This window comes from Miniopterus natalensis, chromosome 19 (genome assembly GCF_054644295.1).
Source record: "Miniopterus natalensis isolate mMinNat1 chromosome 19, mMinNat1.hap1, whole genome shotgun sequence".
NCBI lineage: Eukaryota > Metazoa > Chordata > Mammalia > Chiroptera > Miniopteridae > Miniopterus > Miniopterus natalensis.
In genome coordinates, this window is record NC_142099.1 from 14,488,470 (window position 1) to 14,511,135 (window position 22,666).

The 22,666-nt window shown below is 44.6% G+C and overlaps 1 protein-coding gene across 1 annotated transcript; it reads left to right on the top strand.

Moving 5' to 3' along the window:
• Window positions 1–233: 233 nt before the first annotated feature.
• PRCC (proline rich mitotic checkpoint control factor) lies at window positions 234–22,666 on the top strand. Its single transcript, XM_016221594.2, has 7 exons — window positions 234–936; window positions 9,329–9,376; window positions 11,856–12,422; window positions 14,989–15,084; window positions 16,593–16,736; window positions 19,334–19,399; window positions 22,207–22,666. The coding sequence occupies exons 1-7, from the start codon at window positions 478–480 to the stop codon at window positions 22,291–22,293; spliced, it is 1,467 nt and encodes a 488-aa protein (XP_016077080.1). The 5' UTR covers window positions 234–477; the 3' UTR covers window positions 22,294–22,666.

Consider the following 22,666-nt stretch of genomic DNA (forward strand, 5'->3'; position numbering starts at 1 on the left):
GTCACCTAAGAATTGTCGGAAGACATCCCTCCTCGAAAAAAACTACTCATCCCAGAAGACCCCGCGCTAGAGGCGGGTTGGCCCTCTGTCTTTCTGCGCGCCCCTTAATCCTTTCTCGGACTCCAACTCCCGCTGTGCCTTGCACTGAGCTCCCTGCGTGGAGAATGGGGCTATGTCCAAAGTTCTCTGGGAGTTGTAGTTCCTGTTTTAGAGAGACGAGGAGGGGGCGGAGTGACTCGGCGGCCATTAGCTGTGTGTAGTTGCCCGGGACTAAGAGCTTAAGTGAAGAGGGAAGTCTTATTTGGTGGAAATCAGCTGTGGCGATGGGATCCTGCCGGGGATAGCCCTAGAATACGGAGAAGGTGGACTTCACGGTTCTCTACCCCGCCAAGTGGCGGGGCCCACTAGGCCTCCGGGCATCCCCGGTCTCAAGTAGGCCTAGTCTGCCGGCAAGGGCGCCCCGAAAGCGGAGGCGCCATGTCGCTGGTTGCTTACGCCAGCAGCGATGAAAGTGAGCTGGATGAAGCTGAACCGGAGGAGGAGGCGGCCGCACCTACATCTGGGCCCACCGTAGGGGGCTTGTTCGCGTCTCTCCCCGCACCCAAGGGTCCGGCCTTGCTGCCTCCGCCCCCTCAGATGCTAGCCCCAGCCTTTCCCCCGCCGCTGTTGCTGCCCCCACCCAGCGGAGACCCCCGGCTCCAGCCTCCTCCCCCCTTGCCCTTCGGCCTGGGAGGCTTCCCCCCACCTCCAGGCGTGAGCCCGGCTGAAGCAGCGGGAGTTGGGGAGGGGCTGGGATTGGGGATGCCCTCGGCCCTCGGCCCTGGCCTCAGTCTGCCCCCTCCAATCGGCGGTGCCGGGCCCCCCCTGGGGCTTCCCAAGCCAAAGAAGAGAACAGAGCCGGTGAAGATTGCCGCGCCAGAGCTACATAAGGGGGATGTGAGTATCCGGGGAGGGTACCCCCAAACTGTCCATCAGGCTTGGGCATGGGCTCAGCTGTAGGACTCCTCCCATAACTGCGCCCGTTGATTCCAGACCACTGGATTCCTGGCACAGTGCAATTAATTGAGCTGAAGTTGGTCAACTTTGGGGAATTAAGGTATTTGTCCATGCGGTTTCTCGAAGCTGGACCCGCCTGCGGACGGGCCACGTACCATCACTTGGCACTGATGATAGACCCAAGCTCAGGCCTAGGGACACTTGGTTTTGCTCGCTCTTGTACCTGAGGAAGTGACAGGAGAACAGGATTCTTGAGCCCTTGCTGAACTCAAGACTAACCTTTTCCTTTGTCTCTGAACTTAAAAGCATCAGGGTCTGAATGAAAAGGATAGGAATCCTGGATTCTATTTTTGAGGAGAGTTAAGGAAGAAATTGAGTGTTTATTGAGTTCAGACCATTTGGCAGGCTTTGACCCTTCAATTATGACAGAACTGTGGGAGATAACCTAACTTTTACAGGTGAAAAGCAGCTATTCAGCATTTAAGATCAGCATTTACTGACTCTGGTAAAGGGCAGAGTCATTAAGAGCTGGGTCTGTCTAAACTCCAGGTCTGTGCCTCGGTTTCACCATTTTGGTGGTGTCAAGCCTAGGTGAATTAGGATGCTTGGGTACTATTTCTAGAAGAGGCAGCCAACCTTATATTTTCTGTGTATTAGAACAGAAAACTAGAAGGCCTTTTTGGAGTACTTTGGGGATAAAGGAGACTTTAAGCCTAGGGGCAGGTAGTGTTTTAGAGTTATCCTGAGTTCCTTCCTTCCTCTCTTGTGAAGAGTTAACTGGTCAGACCCTGGCTTACCTTTGGTAACCCCCCAGGAGAAGCTTGTTCTTTTCTTACTGCTTTTCTTTAGACTTCCAACACTGCCCAGGGGCCATTTCCATTCTTAGTTCTTGCTGGTCCCTCAGTTTCTTCCCCAGGTATCTTAATGTTCTCTCCCTCACCTCCTTCAAGTTTGGGCTTAAAAGACTTGTTTTCAGCGAGGACATCCTAGCCTACTTATTTAAATTGCAACTTCCTATTACCCACTCTTCCCTCCCCCTTTCTTTGTTTTATTTTTGTTCATAGCGTTTACCACCATCTAACATACTATCTGGTCTTGTTGCCCCTCCTGCTGCTAGTTTACAAGCTCCACAAAGACAGGGCTTATGATTTGTTTTACTCACTGCTATGTCTCTAGTAGTTAAAGCAATGCCTGGCACATACTGAATACTACCTCAATATTTTCTGAGTGATTGAACTCAAGTGAATGGAAGGGGGGGTTCCAGAATCTCCCTCCTTAACTTGTTTCAAACTTTCTGGCAGATTATTTCCCCCTTCTTTCTCACCTAAGTCTGTCATTTTTTGAAAATATGTTTTTATTGATTTTAGAGAGAGAGGAAGGAAGATGGGGAAAGAGAGAGAACATCTATGAGAAACATCAATATTGATCTGGGGATCCAGCCCACAACCCAGGCATGTGCCCTGACTGGAATCGAACCTGTGACCTGGTACATGGGTCAATGCTCAACTGCTGTGCCACACTGGCAGGACCTGAATCTGTCATTTTTATTGATTTATTTTTAAATTATTATTATTTAAATATATCTTTATTGATTTCAGAGAGAGGGAGGGAGAGGGAGAGAGAGAGTTGAAACATCATTGATGAGAGAGTCGTCACTGATCGGCTGCCTCCTGCATGACCTGACTGGGGGTCGAGCCTGCAACCTGGGCATGTGCCCTGACCAGGAATCGAACCGTGATCTCCCGGATCCTAGGTCAATGCTAAATCGCTGAGCCACGCCAGGCTGGGCCAGTCTGTCATTTTTAAGTCTAGGATCCAAAACCTCGTTGCCACACTGAAATTTACTTTGACCTTGATTTAATCTGAAATAAAGGAAAAGTCCCTGAATTTGACAGAGGAAAATAGGTTCATTTCCTTGGCATTCTCTTTTGGTTCCAGGTCTCTTCACAGTTTTCTCCCAAACTTTATCTCAGCCTAATTGTGATATGTGGGGGAAGGTGGCATTTTGAACCAGCCTCCCTCCTTCCATAGTAACAGTGGAAAGACTCATTTCTAGGTCTGTGAAGGTAGCAGTAGAAAGAGTTGCTGGTAGAGACTATAGAATCTTCAATTTAGACTGGCTGAAGTGGCAGAAAACTCTGAGGACTCCTAACTCTGTCCCTTCTTTGTAAGTATAATTCACTAAATTCCTGAGGTGAGCTGTGACATGGATAGTTAAAATTAAGTCCCAGCTTTTAGCTGGTTCCGTTTCCCATTTTTGTCCTGTTTGAGTTATTATTGTTCTCTGAACACAGAATTCCTGGGGAAAGATGGCCTAAGAGAATTCAAGATGATCAGGCCAGGGTGACCTTTATCTTTAAAATTGTTGTGCCCCCTCCAGTTCTAAGTCCCTCTGGATCTAATCTTTTGTGTCTTGCACTTAGTAGGCTCTTAGTACACATTTAAAGAAATGAATTGGGTTTCCTTAAATAATTTCCCTTTTGAGTTTGGTGTTAAAGTAGAAGTAATTAACTCCGAACTCTTATTGATTAATTTAATATTGAGTTACTTCTCTGCCAGGAGCTAAGAGTATAGTAGTGAACAGGATAGACCCTGCTCAAAAGAGGCTGTGGTTTATTGGAGGAACCAACAAGGAAATAGATTTTAGGTCAAGTCAGAGGAGAACCATAATAGAGCTGGTGCCATGGGGGCACACCACTCCAGAGGTTGGGGAGGTTTCCAGAAAGAGGAGATATCTTAACAGATATAAGACAGATGAGGAGGAGGTAGCCAGAGAAAGGGGTGGGGTGGGGAGGAGCACATCAGGCAGAGGGAATAAAATATGCGGAAGCCTAGAGGTGAGAGAATGAAAATGCTTTGGGGGAACCTGAAGTGAGTAAGGTACAGTAGCTGGAGCACATAGGTGGGCAGGGGAAGTGATGAAAGATGGGGTTACAGAGAAAGGCTGAGGCCAGATGATAATGGGCCTTAGATGCCATGCTAAGGCCTTTCTGTGTAATTCTGGGGATAGTGAAGAGTCCTTAAGGCTGAACCAGAATTCTCTGATCACAGAGTGGTGAAAGACCTGGAGGGAGCAAGATGGAGGAGACACGATGTATGAGATGATGGCGTTCTGGAAAAGGGAGTAGCTGGGTGTGGAGAGAACTGGAGGCTCTAGGTCTATTTAGGAGGTAGAAAGTGGTAAGACTAGGGATTGACTGGATATCATGGATCAAGTGGGGGAGGATTCAAGGTTGACTCCCTGCCTTTTGGCTCAGGTAGCTGGGAGAGTAGTGGTACCAGTTATTTAGGGTATTAAGGAAGCAAGCAGATTGTGAATTAGTTAGATTTAATTGGTTGCAAGTATCAAAAACTAACTCGAGCTCCTTTAAATAGTAATGCGTCATAAATATACAGAGGTACCTTGGAAAGTGCTTGGAATCAGGAATTGGGACCCACACGGTTTCTTGCACATTTCATTCATTCTTCTTTGTCTACAGACCCTTTCCCTCTGCTTCTTAAGGTCTTTGTTGCAGGTGAACGATGCCACCCACACCTTCTTGATTACACTTCCTTCCTTGTAGTGATCAGCACAGATTGAACTACAATCTTAGTCCCAGTTCTGGTTTTCCGGGAGAGATTGGTTTGATTTGGGTCACTCATCCATTAGCTGCAGTCAGGGGACAGGTTAGTACCGTATTCTCTCTCCAGGTGCATTGCAGAATCAAATTTCAGCTTTTGATTTATGTGAGGAGTTAGGAATGGTCCATGAGATGGAAACTATCCTCTCCTTTTCCCTTCTTACTCTTCTTGCTTCAACCCACACAACCTCCAGACATTGGTTGTTGTTGATTTCATGGGCTTAGAGTATGCAGACTTCTAAAATTAAGATGTAGAAAACCAAAATTAGAGAAGTCTCCTGGAAGAGTTTTCTGTAAGAATGTGCATGCCAAAGCAAATAGGAATTTTATAGTTATCTGGATTAGTATTACCCGTACTTTCAGATTGTTTACCCAGATAGTGGAAAGGTTGAAGCTGTTGAAGCTGTGAGATTGAGATTTCACTAATTTTGGTCATTGCTGTTAACCAAATAATTAAGAGTTGACTGCAGTGGCATAAGCTAAGTTTTAGCCCTGGATAGAAAGGGAAGGCGTTCCCTACTAACACTTGCGGGGCACTTGCTTAATGTCTGACATTGTGCTGGGCACTTCAGTGACTCTGTAAGCTAAGTATTATTCCCAGTTTACAGGTGAGGAACTAGAAATTCAGAGAACAGAGGTGATTTGCCTAAAACCACACAGTTTGGTAGTAGCAGAAGTCGTATTTGTACCCAGATATGTTTTGTTCTGTCTATCATATACCTATAGAAAAGATAGAAGAGCCTTGGGCAGACAGAAATAGGAAAGCAGTACAGTCAGAAGTGCAACATGGGAGAGAAAATGATAACCTAACTAAAATGCAGATGTAAGCAGAAGATATTTCACACCAAAGAGTAAAAAAAGTTGGCAAATCTAGCTAATTGGGATAATAGCAGAGAAGAGTATAGTAGTGATTTGAGTTTGGAGCCTGGAGTGGGGGTGGTGGGGTAGTGGAGAGAGAGACTGAGACTGTCTTTCTCTCTGTCTCTGTCTGTCTGTGCTTGGGCTCTTATTTCCTCCTTGGCTCCTGGCCCCGGCAACTAGTGATTGCTTTTCGGAGAGGGAGTCTGTGAGAACCAGAGCCTGAGAAGATAAGAGGGAGGCTGCCATGGGGAATGAGGCTCCAATAGATTAGCAGATCCCACTGGGCTTAGCTTAATGGAAAATGTCTGTTTCTGTTCTTGCTCAGCAGTCTCGGGGTGTGTGTATCTTGTCACTCTTGGCAGCTGGAGCAGAGAGGACAGTGGTGGCCATTGAGGTTCAGGCTCTTGTGAGGCCAAGAAGAAATAAAATACTTTCTTAAGAGAGACAACCGGGTTGTGCCTCCAAAACTTGGGAGTGCCTATTCTGGCTCAGCACACTTCTCCCAGCCCTGGGTGCTCTGGTATTTCTAGCATTACCCATTTCTCTGGGCCCAGTGGCACAGACCCACTTAGATTGCCATTTGCTGGTCTTTAATCCTCTGTAGGAGTTGACTCCACAGCCTCCGTTTAATACATTCCTGCGGAAATCAGTTTAACATCTCCTCAAAAAGCTAATTAGAATTATCGTATGATTCAGCAATTTCACTCCTAGATGAAAGCAGTTAAAAGCAGGGACTCAAACAGATAACTTGTACCACTGTTCACAGCAGCACTGCTCACAATAGCCAAAAGATGGCAACAGCCCAAGCGTCCATCAACAGAATGATCAACAAAGTATGGTACATACATCCCAAGGAATGATATTCACCGTAAGGAGTAAATTCTGATGCACGCTCTATCATGGGTGGACTCTGAAGACCTTTTGCTAAGTAAATAATAAGCTAGATACAAAAGGTCACATATTGTATGGTTCCACTTACATTAGGAACCTGAATAGGCAAATTCATAGAGATGGAAAGTAGAACAGTGGTTACCAGGTGCTGGAGGGTAGGGAGTGGGAAATGGGGAGTTACCATTTAATAGGTACAGAGTTTTTGTTTGGGATGATGAAAAAGTTCTGGAAATAGTGGTGATCTTTACACAACATCAGTATACTTAATGCCACTGAATTAAGTGGCACTTAGAATGGTTAAAATGTTAAATTTTATGTTACATGTGTTTTACTATGATAAAGAAAACCCCCCAATATGCTTCTGTACCTATCACCATCAAAGAAGTTCTCCTTGAGTCTAAATTAAATACTGCCCATTGCTTCTAGCCAGTTCTGGATAGAAGCTAAATTGATTATCCTGTCAAATGCTTCAAGGCAGCTGTACCTCCTCCTCCCTCCGTCCCTCCCCAGGGTGACAGAGTATATTATGGCACATCTTTTATCATTTGGATTACTCATCTCTTTGCTTTTTGGTACTCTAAACCAAAATTTATTATCTTTTCTGAATTATTTGGATAATTCCTTGATGAACTTTCCTTCTGTTTCCTGCTAGTTTTCCATCAGGCCCCCACATGCCCAGAAGTGCTTTGAGTGGTATCTAAACTTGTTTTTAAATGTTTGTTTTATCAATTTTAGAGAGAGGAAGGCAGAGGGAGGGGGAGAGAGAAACATCGATCCGTCGCCTCCTGTATGTACTCCTACCAGGGTGACTAGGGATCCAACCCCCAACCTGGGTATGTGCCCTGAACGGAATTGAACCAGCAATCTTTTGGGGATGCCACTCAACCAACTGAGCCATACTGGCCAGGGCTGAACTTGTTTTTTAAAAAAAACTTTATTGGTTGGTTTTTAAATTTTTATTTATTTATTTACTTAAATTTATTTATTTATTTAATATCTTTATTGCTTTCAGAGAGAGGAAAGGAAAGGGAGAGAGAGAGAGATAGAAACATCAATGATGAGAGAGTCATTGATTGAGCCCGCAACCCGGGCATGTGCCCTGACCGGGAATTGAACCCCGATCGCCTGGATCCCAGGTCGACGCTCAACGGCTGAGCCATGCCCGGCAGGACAAATTTTTACTTATTTTTAAAGAGAGAGGAAGGGAGGAAAAGAAAGAGAGAAACATCAACTTGTTGTTCCACTTATTTATGCATTGATTCATTGAAATTTTGTATGTGCCCTGACCAGGAAATTGAACCCACAACCTTGGCACATTGGGAGGAAGCTCTAACCCGGCCAGAGTTAAACTTTTTTTCATAGTGAACCAGTGAGTTCCATGTTCCCAACCTTTTCTACGATGGAGTTGGCTAAAGCTATGTATTTTTTTAAATTTGTTTTTACTGATTTTAGAGAGGAAGGTAGAGGCAGAGAGAGAAACATCAGTAGGCTGCCTCCTGCACTCCCTCAACTGGCAATCGAGCCTGTGTACAGTACCTAGCAGGAAGTCCTGCATGGAATAGGTTCTTTTTATTGACTTGATTGAGTTTAGAGAGAGAGAGAAAAACATCAATTTGTTCCACTTCTTTATGCATTTATTAGTTGATTCTGACCAGGGATTGAACCTGCAAAGTTGGCGTGTCGGGATGATGCTCTAACCAACGGAGCTACCTGGCCAGGGCCTAGATAGGTTCTCAGTAATGATGATCAAAAGGTCCTGGTAGCCCTGGCCGGTGTGGCTCGGTTGGTTGAGTGTTGTCGCATCCACCCAAAGGTTGCCGGTTCGATTCCTAGTAAGGACACACACCCAGGTTGCGGGTTTGATCCCCAGTCAGGATGTGTACAGGAGGCAACTGATCGATGCTTATCTCTCGCGTCGATGTTTCTCGCCCTCTCTCTCTAGAATTAATAATATATATATATATTTTTTAAAGATCTTGGTAGCAGACAAATCCAGAAAGGAGATGGGAAGGTCAGTTAAAAAAGATAAGCAGAGGGTATGAATTCTTGTAGAATCTTGGAGGTGAGTGGGATATTAGATTCCTGCCTAATCATCTTTATTTACAGATGCCCAAACCAAGGTCCTGAGAACAAATGGAAACCTTTTAGGGTTCTTGGTTTGGGGATTACTTTTAAAGATGAAATGTTAAAGCTTGATTCATATACCTTGCATCTCTTTGATAGTTGAAGATATTAAGAACTGGTATTGCATTAAAAGTTTAGCTATTTTTCAGTGTGAGAGCTTGTATTAGAAACAGCTCTGATGAGTCAGAGGGATAACACAGATGACCTGTCTTGCCCCAAATTCTCACAGTCCTCATTTGCTTGCCTTCTTTCTGGACATGAACAACTGTTTGGCAGACAATAGATCATACTTGGAGAGGGAATGGATTTCTCCAATGGCTTTGACCTTTAATGCCTCATAGAAGAGTAGTTAACACACCACTTAATCCCACTGGAGTTCCCCAGTCCTGTGGTTATGTAGTCTATATAAGTGGTTTTAGAAATGAAGCTGAGATTAGGTAAGATTGTGGGCCAAATCCCATTCATCCTCTAGTGGACAGATTTATAGGAAGAAGAACGGGTATAGGGTATAGCTTTTTATTTCCACCAAACACTAAATAGGAGGAAATACTTTTAAAGTAAAGAAACAGAAATTGATATCAAGAAGGCTGTGCAACAGGTCTGGGGGTAGGAGAATGAAAGACCAGGGGAGACCAGCGCACACCCTGTTCTCTGATGTTTGAAAGCAGGAAGGGAGCTCTGCTGTTGGGCTGAGCCTCGGGTGGGTGTGCCTCTTGCACCGAGGTGGGACACAGGAGCTGGCCGCTGTTGTCCAGTCCTTCATATGTGTTTTATTTAATGTGCTTCCTTCACTATCCTTAAACAGTGAGGCTTTATTCCATTTCTTTTTCTCTTAGTCAGATTCCGAGGAAGATGAACCCACAAAGAAGAAAACTGTCCTTCAGGTAAGCTATGTGACATAATAGAAGCCATTTTTTTTCTCTTCCCATATTACTTCCTGAAAGACAGCATTTCCATTGCCCAGCGGTTTCCAGATCAGACTTGGAACAAACGCAGGCATATGAGGACCGATTATTTCAGTATGATTTTGTTCTTTGACAACATTGGACCTTGTGTTTCTCTGCCTTCTCCTCACTCTTCCATGGCTTTAGTGTGGTGGTGTTACCTCTTACAGGACAGGTAGTGTTAGGGAGATGAATTGGAACTCAATTTGATTCATTGCATTTCAAGTAAAAGGATTATATAGGAAGGATAGAATAAATGGATTGGTCAAAATGATGTTAGGGGACATCTGTAATTTATTTAAAAAATTTTTATTTTTATTTTTCAGTTAAGTTGACTTACAGTATTATATTAGTTTCAGGTGTACAACATAGTGATTAGACATTTATATAACTTAGAAAGTGATCACCCCATTCTAGTACCCACCTGACATCATACATAGTTATTACAATATTATTGACTATATTCCCTATGCTGTACTTTATATCCCAGTGACTATTTTATAACTGCCAATTTGTGTTTCTTAATCCCTTTACCTTTTTCATCCAGCCTCTCAACCCCCCTCTCATCTGGCAGCCATTAATTTGTTCTTTGTATTTATGAGTTTGTTTCTAGAACATCTGTATTTAAAAATTATCCATTTTCTCCCTGTCTCATTTTTAAGCTGGAAAATAAACATTTAAATATCACTTACTATGTACCAGGCACTGTTCTAAGTGCTCTAGTAGCATTTAATTGACTTAATCCTTGTAATATTGCCTAAGTCTTAGTGTTACCATCATCCTTGTGTTATATATGAGGAAACTGAGAGCTTAAAGAACTTGCTCAAGGTCAGACACCTGCTGGGGACAGCAGAGCTGAGATTTAGACTCAGCTGGTCTGACTGTGGAGTCCAAGCTCTTACCTGCATTCGGCTGCTGCTCTGTAATTAAGACCAGAGGTCCTCAACCAGACAGTGCCAGGAAATGGTTTCTCTGCTGTTTTCTTTGTTTCTGCCTGTCCCAGTTTCTTTATTCTGTTATACTTCACACTTGGTGATTTATACAGTCTCTGATCTCGTGTTCATCCAAAGTGGTCCTGCCTTTATAAAAGTTGTCATGTGATTCAGGTGTACAGTGCTGAAGCTGCCACTTTCCCTGACTCTATTAAGGTGTCACTTCCACTGCTGAGGGGTCTTAGAAGGAATCAGTCATGTGGGAGTTAGAAAGATAACTGGCCATAGTGACGCTGTCCGTATTTGTGATGGGTGATGATGGAGGAAACTGGCATGATGAGACTGAAAGGCCAGTCATTCTGTTATCAAAATGGCTTCCTGGAGGAGATGGACTGGCATATAAAAATGATGGGAGGACACTGGCTCAGATCAGAAGGCACCCCGGTAGTTAAAGAGCAGTCTTTCAGATGGTAGGAAATGAGTGGATAGAGAAACTCTGAGCTGTTAAGGTAGAGTGGGAACCCAGCATTGCAAAGGGATGTAGCCATGATTCCAGATGTCAGCTAAGAAGTCAAACACTGCAAAGGTACCCTGAGGATATGCTCCACCTAGAACCTCAGTCTGGTTCCTATGACTCTGAGCCTCTGGGGTCTGTCAGGCTGGAGTGACTCAAACCTGTGAACACAGACAGCAGGGAAAGGAGCCAGTTTTCTGCCTGGCCTGCTTGACTAAAAATCTTACATGGTCTGGGCATTTCTTGACTAAGAGGGATATAGTACACTGACTCCAGGACCAGGGACCTTACTCCATTCTCCTTTTTCACACTGGCCTTCCCTCAGTCTTACAGTTTGACCAAGCTGACCCTGTAACATACAGAAAGCCTCATAGCATACAAAAAGCAGAACCTGAGAGCTGCTTACGATATGTTAAATGCCTGAGTCTGGCATGAACAAACTGAATATTAAACGTCTATAGGGCTTTCCCTGGGCAAGAGAGGTACCTTTTGGCAACATGTATGAATGTCTGTTTTGGACAGAGCCTTGTTTTTGACCTTGAGAGCAATCCAAAGGCAGCAGCAAGTTCCCATGTTAAGAGGAACCTTCAGGACATGGAGAGTTGAGTGAATAGCTAGAGAGAGCCCCGGGCTTTTTGGGAGAAGGATGATAGGAGAGGTTAAGAGCATTATATTTGCCAGAAACACGATCAGGGAAGGCTCTATGGCAGAGGGCAGTGGAGCTGAGTTGGGATGGAGCCAAGGAAAACAGAGATGACATCTTACCTTGGGAGAAGCAGCCAGCAGAAGGGCCTGAGGTAGGAGTTGGGCACAGTTTCGATCACTTGAATAGGTGAAGGTGAGACGGCAACAGGGCTGGTAAGATTTTAGCTAGAGCGCGTGTCTGTAATTCTTGTTCTTGATGTTAGTAGTATATATCATAACATTTTACTTGTCATCTTTCTTCCCTCCTTCCCCAAACCCGGATCACCAGGGATCTGGCCAGGGGACTGGTTTGTCTGCCTTGCTTCCCCAACCTAAAAACCTGACTGTGAAAGAGACTAACAGGTTGCTCCTGCCCCATGCCTTCTCTCGGAAACCCTCAGATGGCTCCTCTGACACTAAGCCTTCCAGACAGGCTTCTAAGACCAAGCCCTCCTCTCTTGCCCCTGTTGTGGGCACCACAACCACCACTCCGTCGCCCTCCGCCATCAAGGCTGCTGCCAAGAGTGCTGCCCTGCAAGTGACGAAGCAGATCACGCAGGAGGAGGACGACAGTGATGAGGAAGTAGCTCCTGAGAACTTTTTCTCCCTCCCTGACAAGGCTGAGCCTCCTGGAGTTGAGCCATACCCTTACCCCATTCCCACTGTCCCTGAAGAGCTGCCTCCAGGCACGGAACCAGAGCCGGCTTTCCAGGATGATGCAGCCAATGCCCCCCTTGAATTCAAGATGGCAGCAGGCTCAAGTGGGGCCCCTTGGATGCCCAAGCCTGGGGACGACTACAGCTACTGTCAGTTCTCCACATATGGCGATGCCAATGCCGCTGGTGCTTATTATCAGGTGGGTAGGAGGGACTGTTGAGCATGGCAGTCAGGGAGAGCTTTGAGCCAGTGATACAGCCTTTGGGGCATCACTTTGGGTGAATTAATGAATCTTCTAGTGGTTTTCTCATACCTATCAGGCCTCAAAACATACTACCTTTATTCTGAACCATATTGGTCTAAAACTTCCTAAGTCTTGAGGTCTGATAGTAGAACCACATAATTGGCACCTTTATTCTGAAAACAAAATCTTATTGTAGGACCTGGTGAGAGCTATAGGGAGAAGGTGGAAGAGGAGTGGTCTCCAGCCTTGGAGATCTAGGGTAGCTTTGCAGGTGTGGATGATGCAGATAAGTGAACCGTGACCTAGACTTCTAATTGCAGTGAGTCCAAGAACACAGAGGAAGGGGAGAGGTGGGACTGGGGAGGAAGGAGGGAATCTGGATTGACAAATGAAAAGGGGGAGTAAGGAGACTGGTGAGAAGCCTTGACTGAGTCATGAAAAGTTGAAATGACCTAGGCAAGGCCCTGGAGAGGGGAAACTAGGGATGTGATTGAGAATGAGTTCTGAGGCTGGTTTGGGGTTTGAATCCCAAGCTATATGAGTCTGGGCAAATCCTTAACTGTCTCTCTGAGTCTCAGATTCCTCAGCTGTTAAATGGGAATGATAATGGCAACCTCATAGGGTTGCTAGGAAAATTACATTAGCTTGACATGGTTCCTGGAACATAATAAATGTTCAGTAAATGGTTATGATAACTTTTTATTCAAACGTCATTTGGAAGAGCTATTTAGGTTGTTCTACGTGGCCTCAGAGAGTGAGAGTATAGGATGCCGGGTTGTAAATAGGTTTAAGAAGGCTTTCCCAGCAGTCAGAGCTTCTCTAGGTGGAGAGGGATCCCAGGAGTTTGGGAACTTGCAGAAGCAGTGGTGATGGTGGTTGAGTAGAGGCAGCTGGCTGGTCCCAGCTGGGCAGCTGTAGAAAGTTTTCTTGCCAGCCTAGGATGGTTGGAAAACTTAAGTCCTTTTCAACCACTCTGATTCTCTGAATGGTCAGTGTTAATCTTACCTTCAGTCTGGGCATGGGTAGGGACCCTTTTCAGATCAGAAACTTTAAACAGTTGTGTTCCCTAGATATTTGTTGTTAAACCTTGTTGTATCCCGTAGCTGATCACAGACAGTCTATCCTCCCTAAACATTGTTAGAAGGAAGGAAGAAGATGAGAATGTTTTGACCTCTTTAGGGAGGGAAAAAAAAAAAGCTATTTAAATCAGAAACTTCTTGTTTACCTCCAGCAAATGAATAACAAAATGGAATTCTTTATTCAGTTATAAACACCATTGAGGCTGGCTATACAAATTAAGGCACTTTAAATACACTAGGGGACCTTGTAATGTAAATATCTTATTGTGAATACAGTTGACCCTTGAACAAGGAGATGGTTAGGGGGCTGACACCCCCCCAACACCCTACAGTCAAAAGTCCTACTATAACTTTTCATTCCCCAAAAACTTAGCTACTAATAATCTACTGTTGACTGGAAGCCTTACTGGTAACATTGTCGATTAACACATATTTTGTACGTTATATGTATTATATACTACTGTATTCTTACAATAAAGTAAGCTAGAGAACAGAAAATACATTTACAGTGTTGAAAAAAATCCACATTAAGTGGAGCCATGCAGTTCAAATTCCTGTTATTCAAGGGTCAACTCTACTTTTATGGAAAATCATGCTCTAATCACTCTGTGTTTTTATATATAATTTTGATTTAAGTCCTTATTAAACTTTATTTTCCATTGAGTGCACTATAAAATGGATGTTCTTAGAGGGGCATTTTTTTTGGAGTTTTGGGCAAAGGTGGAAGGCTTAGGAAAAAGTGTGGACAGGGTGGACACAGTTTCTCAGCTCTGTGGCTGCCTGGTTTGGCCTCAGCAGGGGCCTTGCCTTCTAGTGTCCACAACGAAATCTGCATAGCTCACCCCTAAGGGGAGAAGCATCAGATTCCTGAACCAAAAATATGGTAATACAAACCTAGTTTGCTCCCAGCTTTGTAAATTCCATACTGCCCTAACAGTGGTTGCTATTGCATCAGAGATCTGCACGCCTCCCCGCCCGTTCACTCAAGGCAGCCTCCCTGTGTCTGGAGGCCCTTCATAGGGTGAGGAGTAGGAATAATGTCCTCACACCTCATCCCTCTCCCATCAGAGCTTATTAGGGTCTTATGAGCAGGAGGAGCAGAGCTGGGGGCACAGTAGACGTAAAGGGTGGGAATCACTCTTGGGAAGCAGCTGAGGGAGCAGGGTGTAGAAGCAGAAGAGAATGTCGTTATTTCTTGTCACCCTTTCTTAAAAAAATGCCCCTCTGTCTGGATGGTGCATATCAGAAAGGCAGAAATTGTTCTTGAATTGTGAGAGACATCCTTAAGACCTTTGCCTTTGACTGGTCCGTTTGAGGGGTCTATAGTGTGGGCGTCACCATTGCCTCTTTTATGAGGGTTTTCTCTGTTCTTGGACAGACCTTGTTGTCCCCTCTCATCAGGGTGCCCTCAGTTGATGTGTTTTTTCTTTCCTTGGCTACAGGATTATTACAGTGGTGGCTACTATCCTGTACAGGACCCGGCCCTGGTGCCCCCCCAGGAAATTGCTTCAGATGCCTCCTTTATTGATGACGAAGCAGTAAGTTAACAAAGTACAAGTGACCATCTTTGACCCACAGACGAATCTGAAGCTAAAGGAAATTCTCTTTAAACTTCTATTCATTTAGGATTAGGTGTGGTAGCACATAACTGAGAATCCCCAAATAGTAGGGGTTCTATAAGAGAAGGTAATTATTTTTCTCATAAAAGAAGGCTAGAGGTGGGCAAGCCAGGCAGGGCTGGTGGGACAGCTCCACAAAGTTGTCAGGGATCTAGTTCCCTTCTGATCATTATTTTCCCATCCCTAGGTTGTGGCCTTTATTCTTATGGTCAGTGATAACAACTGAGGCTACAGCTGTCACATCTGCGTTCCATCTAGCCCTTTGCAGCCCTTAGTTGGAGTCATTCACATGACAGGAGAAGGGGAGAATGGATTATGGGAGGAAACAGCAGTCACACTAAATAACCCCTAGGGTTTCATATAACTGGATCCCCTGGTGCTGAGCTCCCCAACCTCAGTGCAAGGGGATATGAAAACCCCATGTCCTGCAGCCATCAGGCCATGTTCAGGATTTAAAGAATTGTTTCATCTATAGGGATATCACAGCCTATTGGGGGTGGGGGTGGAGAAATAGAGGGTGTTACCTCTTTGCATGCAGGTTCTTATAAAAAAAATAATTTCTGCTCACCTGTTCACAGAAAGTTGTGCATCTTTGCATACTTCTCTGCCTGTGGTTAATATTGTGTTCATTCATTCACCTGTGTATGTCCTTCTTGACAAGTTCTATGGTTCAGTTCTTTTTTGTCCTAAGCCTAGGAGGCATCAGGGAGCTGCTCATCCAGTGGCAGAAGTCAGTTTCTTGTGGGTAGAGTGACCCTAGAGGCCTCACTAATGCTTAGAAAGGGACCCCCGTCTCACTGAAGCTTGAGTGTTTTGATTCCTCAGCACCCACATTCCCTTCCAGACACATCTTTGGGTTACTGTGAAGTGATCTGCATGTTTTGTGAGGAGGAGGAGGAAAGAGTAGTGGTCTCCTAGACCAGGCCTTTTTTGTGAAGCCCCCTCTGTACCCAGCTCCGTGTTTTCCCTCACTGATCTGCTTTGGTGTGTGGTCTGCTGAATTGGTGATACCAAACCAATGAGAAGGACCAGATGTGTAAAAGGAACTGATTTTTAGAGAATTCCTAGATTTTTTTATCCCCAGTTGTTAATTTGAAAACTGCATGTAGTCCTTTTAGGCAGATACAATGTATAGTAATGGGAATACAAATTCATACAAGTTATTCTCAGTACTCACTTATGTTTGGAAATGTCTCTTGACCTTCCTTTCCCTGAGTCCAGGAGAACTGAGAAGTAGCCATACATCTGGCATCAGGGAAGCTTGGTAGGTGGCCTGGTGAAAGGATATATTACATAGAGGGGAAATGAGGATGCAATGGAATTAGGGAATCACAAAACCATTGGATAAAATATGGTTCCTTAGCCACATCTCCTAATCCCAATCCCCCACTCAGATTCCCACTCCTGCCTTTTTTCTCCTTTTCCAGTTTAAGCGGCTGCAGGGCAAGAGGAACCGAGGGAGGGAGGAGATCAACTTCGTGGAGATCAAAGGTGATGACCAGCTCAGTGGGGCCCAGCAGTGGATGACCAAGTCATTGACAGAAGAGAAAACCATGAAGTCATTCAGTAAAGTAAGTGGGCAGGATCTATTGGGTGGCAAACTTGGGAGGCCTCAACGCAAAATCTGGTCCTGCTCCCTACTCTGTTACTGTCAACAACACCTTTAGCAAACACCTGTTGTCAGTGGTACTGGAGTATGCACTGAGCCTCACAAACACTACTCCTGCCTTCCAGCACTTTGCAGCACTTTGCACTCCATCTGGATGGTGGAGTCTGGTTGCTGAGATTGAACGGTGGAGCAGTTTCCCAGTTGAGAAGATCTCTGATATGTTATGGCTCCTTCCCTCGCTGGACAGAATCCACAGCTGCTCTACCCTCTCCCTATGGTCATATTCCTCTCTCCAGTCTATTAAGCTGGGACCTGGCTCAGCATATCTTTGAGGTGTAGGCACCGCAGGGCCTCAGAAGTCCTGGGGTCCTAGGATCTGAGTATGCAACCTCTTTCTCTCCTTCCCATTATTTATTGTAGCCACCTGTGGTCTTTTTTAAATATGTTTTTTATTGATTTTAGAGAGGAAAGGAGAGGGGGAGAGAGAGAAACATCGATGTCAGAGAGAAACATCGATCGGCTACCTTCTGTGCACACACACCGACTGGGGATTGAACCCACAACCTGGGCATATATCCTGATTGGGAATCAAACTGGCAACCTTTTGGTGCACAGGACGAGGCTCAACCAACTGAGCCACATTAGCCAGGGCCATCTGCGGTCTTTTCACATGCTATGTTTCTTTATTCCCACACCACCCTCCCACCTTCTCTGGGCTAGTTGTCTTCATTCAGAATGAATATCTCCACCTAGTAGCTGAGTACAGCAAATGTGGACATTTATGAGCCTGCCACGGGGAGAACGTGGGGAAACCCTGGATTCCAGCCCAGCACCATCAAGGCCAGGGTCAGGCATCTTACAGGCTTCTTCTCCCGCTTGTTTTGTTCTGTAGCCACAGATTGCCACCTGAGCCCTAGCCATTTGTTTTAACTGAATGCTGGCGGTCATATAGGACAGAGCAAAGGATAGTGGTTAGATAGCATAGATCCATCGCTGCTTACTGGAAGAACCACTTAGAGAATGCTCTACTAACTGTGGGTCAAAAGGTATCATCACACAGTAATAGCAACTATTGTTCACTGTGGGCCAAGAATGGAGCTGCATGTTTTATGTTTCTCATCTTGAACTGTCACATTAAATGACATTAAATAGTAAGGAATTGGAATTTGTTATTTCCCTGGTCCAAGTTTTCTTTCCACCATCTCATTGTATTGAGCTGGGTTTTTAAAAAGGAAGACAGACCCTGGCCAGTGTGGCTCAGTTGGTTGAGTGTTGTCCCATGCACCAAACCAGTTTGATTCCTGGTCAGGGCACATGCCTGGTTGCAGGCTCGATCCCCAGTAGAGGGCGTGCAGGAGGCAGCTGATTGATGTTTCTCCCTCTCCTCTCTCTCTAAATCAACTTTTGAAAAAAAGAAGACAAAGCCTGGGCTGGTGTGGCTCAGTTGGTTGGAGCGTCATCCTGTACACCAAAAGGTAGCAGGTTTGATTTCCGGTCATGGCACATACTTAGGTTGCGGGTTCAGTCCCCATTTGGGGCGCATATGGGAGTCAACTGATTGATGTTTTCTCTCTTACATAGATGTTTCTCTCTTTCTAAAATCAATAAACGTATCCTCAGGTGAGGATTTAAAAATTAAAAACAAAAAGCATAAAGATGCGATTCTTGTCATTTCGGAGTTTACAGTGTAGTTGGAAAAAGATTTAAGGACACTTGAGTATAAATGATTCCAGTGCAAATTGATTACATAAGTGCTGAGGAGACTCCAGAGAGGAGTTTTGGGAGTTGGGTGGGGCTGATTAGGAAGCTCCTAGTCTGAGACAACATTGGCAGAGGACAGAAAAAGCACAGAATGAAAGTCCAAATCAATACAGATTTTGACAGTAGATCATTTTCATCATAGTTTGGTTAGGGGTTCAGTGCAGTTACAGGTGGAGGTTAGATGACCAGAGAAAGGTGGAGTGATGGTGAAAATTCTGATTCCAGGGAAGGTGTTGGTACTTACTAGGATGGGGGAGGTGGGGATTCAGCCAAAGGTGATTGATGAGAAAGCGTTGGTAAGCAGTAGCTAGGAGACAGGCTAGACATCTGGACTGACTGGGGAGTAGGGAGGGGACAGAGATGAACAGGGTTTGAGGGGTTGTGAGAGGGCAGGGAGGTTGCCTGTGCTCTGGCACTTAAGCTGTTTTAGATTGACTGTAGGCAATAAAACTGGTATCAAGTGTTCACTGTGGGCAGAGCTTGGTGCTGGGGGTGGGATGGGGTTACTAAGAAACAGAAGAAAGAGTCCTGAGCTTAAAGTATTTCCAGTCTAATGGGGGTATTAGCAAGCTACTTCAGGCAGGTATTCTGAGCTTGGGTTTTTTGCATAAGAGCTTTAATAAAAATAATTGTTTTGTAAGTTTATAGGCATAAAAAACAGCTCCAAACATACTTTTCTCTGCTAGGATTTGGGCAGTGTCATTGGTTTCTCAGTCCCTGTCATTGCACCATCTGGGCACCTGAGAAACTTCCGCTTTTCTTCCTGTGGATTAATGATGGTATTTTCTTCTCTTGCAGAAGAAAGGTGAGCAGCCAACAGGCCAGCAGCGGCGGAAACACCAGATCACTTATCTCATTCATCAGGTGAGAGCATTGAGGGCCCTGGCCTGCCTGGTAGGATCCCTACAAACCTGAAAATTTGAAGGCTGAGATCTGGGCCAGAAGCCCAGGTGTCAGGCACTATCTTTGGGCAGGTGTCCTCTCCCATTTTTCATGTGGCCACTAGGAGTGTGTGTGTCCTTCAGAATTACACTACTCTGTATCAGTCTTACTTCATATAAGGCTCAGGTACAGGTGCTTAAAATAAACTCTGTAAGTCCAAAACATAAATGTAGAGGAAGTGAAATAGTTTATCACAGGTTTTTAAAATTAATTTATTTTAGTTACAGTGGACATTCAATATTTATATTAGTTTCAGGTGTACAGCATAGTGGTTCCCCCAATAAGAAAGGGTGAGCAGCCAACAGGCCAGCAATAATACTAATATTATAGTATTATTGACTGTATTCCCTATGTTGTACTTTACATCCCTGTGGCTATTTTGTAACTGCCAATTTGTATATCTTTTTTTTTTTTTAAATATATCTTTATTGATTTCAGAGGGAGGGAGAGAGAGAGATAGAAACATCAATGATGAGAGAGTTGTCATTGATCAGCTGCCTCCTGCATGCCCCAACTGGGAATTGAACCCTCTACCCGGTCATGTGCCCTGACCAGGAATCCAGCTGAGATCTCCTGGATCCTAGGTCGATGATTAACTGCTGAGCCATGCCCGGCTGGGCCAATTTGTATATCTCAATCCCTTCACCTTTTTCACACAGTGCCCCCAACCTTCCCTCCCATCTGACAGTCATCAGTTCTCTTTATCTGTGAGCCTGTTTCTGTTTTTTTTGTTTTGTTTTTTAGATTCCATATATAAATGCTGATATTCACAGCCAGGTGTTGTGGGGGCTTTTCTTCCCAGCACTGGTGCTCTGGGCTGGGTAGCATGGTGTCGCACTGGGACCCCTTGCTCCTCAGGGGGACCTCTGTAGCTGAGATGACACTTTTTAAAAAAAGATTTTTTCTTTTTAAAAATTAACTTAGATCCCAGCCGGGCATGGCTTAGTGGTTGAGCGTCGACCTAGGATCTAGGCAATCGGGGTTCGATTCCCAGTCAGGGCACATGCCCGGGTTGTGGGCTCAGTCCCCAGTTGGGAGCGTGCAGGAGGCAGCCGATCAATGACTGTCTCATCATTGATGTTTCTATCTCTCTCTCTCCCTTTCCTCTCTCTGAAATCAATAAAAATACATTTAAAAAAAATAATTAACTTAGGGGAACGGTGAGAGGAGAGAGACATTGATTTATTGTTCCACTTAATTATGTATTTATTGGTTGATCCCTGTGTGTGCCCTCACCAGGGACTGAACCTGTAGCCTTGGTGTTTCGGGGTGACATTCTAACCAACTGAGCTACCCAGCCAGGGCTGAGATACTTCTCTTGTTTCTCAGGGGCCACACATGGTTGTGGGACCAGCCCATTTAGTGTCTCTGTCCTTCTATCAGTCTCAACATGGTTTCTTCTTTATGTCCTTAGTTATAGGACTTCTTTTCAGCTAGTCTTCAGTGGTTATCCAGGTTGATTATTCTATAATTTAGTTGTAATTTTGATGTCATGAGAGAAGGTGAGCACAGCGCTTACCTACTCCCTCATCTTGACTGGAAGTCACCTGTCAGAGAGTTCTTTTAAGTAGTAGCTTTAATAATAATAAATGATTTAAAGAAAAAATTGGTTCACTGCCCTTTAGCAAAACATCCACCTAATGAATAGGTTGGTTTTGTATCCTCCACTTCTGCCACAGGAAACATCAACACAGATAATCCAGTATTATACATAATAAAAATACGTCTTTTGGAGTTAGAACATAGCTTGGTATTTATTTGATAGGACCTGGCAGCTTTCAAATAATCATTAAACAGCCCTCTTTTGAGACCTACTATATGAAATGCTGTCAAAGATCAGACAGGAATAAGACTCTTTCCTGGCTCTTTCCCTGGGGAATGTCTATGCTGCTTGGTGATTTCAGTGACAAATCAGACTTCTGTTGTCATATTTTCACTTTCCTTTTCAGGAACTCATTTATATCCTTACCATTATCTTGTTATTGCAGGAAGAGAATTTGAGGGTAGGGTCTGTTTTTAAATCCAAGCTGTTAGCCGCCCCCTTAATCTATGGGAAGTGAGAGGGTATCTAATAACTTTGTTGGGGGTAAGGTTGAGGACCCCCTTTTCTATGATATTGCCTGTACATTCCCAGAATGCAGTTGTAGAGCCAGGAGTTGTGGAGATCAGAAGGGGAGAGTCATGATTCCAGTACTTTCCAGTCTTTTTCTCACAGCTCCAGTGTACTTTAAAGTGGTGTGCGTTTCTGGGGTTTCACATATGCTGTATTCGACACTACAGCAAAGCTTCATTTCCAGACTAAGGTATTGTCGGTTGGTGTCCTATTTGGACCTATCCAAGTCTTTGAGGCTGTCCTCTCCCACTTGGCTGGTCAGGTATCCAAGGCAGCGGATGTGTCTTCCTTTCACATGCCAGTTCTTGTTCTCATTTGTCCATTTCCTACTTGAGGATTTCAGTTTTAAATCTAGCAGATGAAGGACCAGGATTCTTGGGTTTTTATTCTGTTTATATTGTGTTAGTTCCCCAAAGGGATTATTTTTCTTTGCTTCCCCAGGGTCTTTCCCTTATACTTGAATAAGAGAAAATTATGTCTTTCAAGTGATTTGTTATTTTCCCATGATTATTATGATGGGAGAAATATTTTAAATTGGGAAGCTTACAGAGGCAAGAGAAAAATGTCTGTCAAAACCTCAGTTTGACTCTCCCCTGCCCCTTCTTCTTTGCCACAGGCTAAGGAGCGAGAGCTGGAGCTGAAGAACACCTGGTCAGAGAACAAGCTCAGCCGCCGGCAGACGCAAGCCAAGTATGGGTTCTAAGGCTCTGGGCCTGATCGCAGATCCCAGGATCTCTTGCAGCCCAGCTGGCCCAACGCCTGGCTTCACCTCTGGGACCCCGGCTGCTCCAAGCCCAGAACCTCTTTCCCTGAGGATCCAGCCCTCGCCTCTGCGAGAATGAACATATTTGATAGATTTTTCTTACAAAAGTTAGAAAACTCAGCTCCTTTCTGTCTTGGAGCTAGCAAAGACTCGAGTGATGCCTCAGAAGGGGCTCTGAGTTCTTGGATGGGACTTTGCTCCCTGTTGGGTGTGATGAAATGTTGAACCCCTCCCTCCGCCCTTTTTTTTTTTTTTTTTTTTTTTTTTTTAAAACCAGGGATGTCTGTTGAAATAAAACATTCAGTCTGACAGA

What these genes read in the sequence shown, in the direction of transcription:
- PRCC (XM_016221594.2), top strand. Translation starts at nt 478, where the DNA reads ATGTCGCTGGTTGCTTACGCCAGCAGCGATGAAAGTGAGCTGGATGAA. An exon ending in CAGAGCTACATAAGGGGGAT is followed by an intron (nt 937 to 9,328) that starts GTGAGTATCCGG and finishes TTTTTCTCTTAG; the next exon opens with TCAGATTCCGAGGAAGATGA. An exon ending in CCATGAAGTCATTCAGTAAA is followed by an intron (nt 16,737 to 19,333) that starts GTAAGTGGGCAG and finishes CTTCTCTTGCAG; the next exon opens with AAGAAAGGTGAGCAGCCAAC.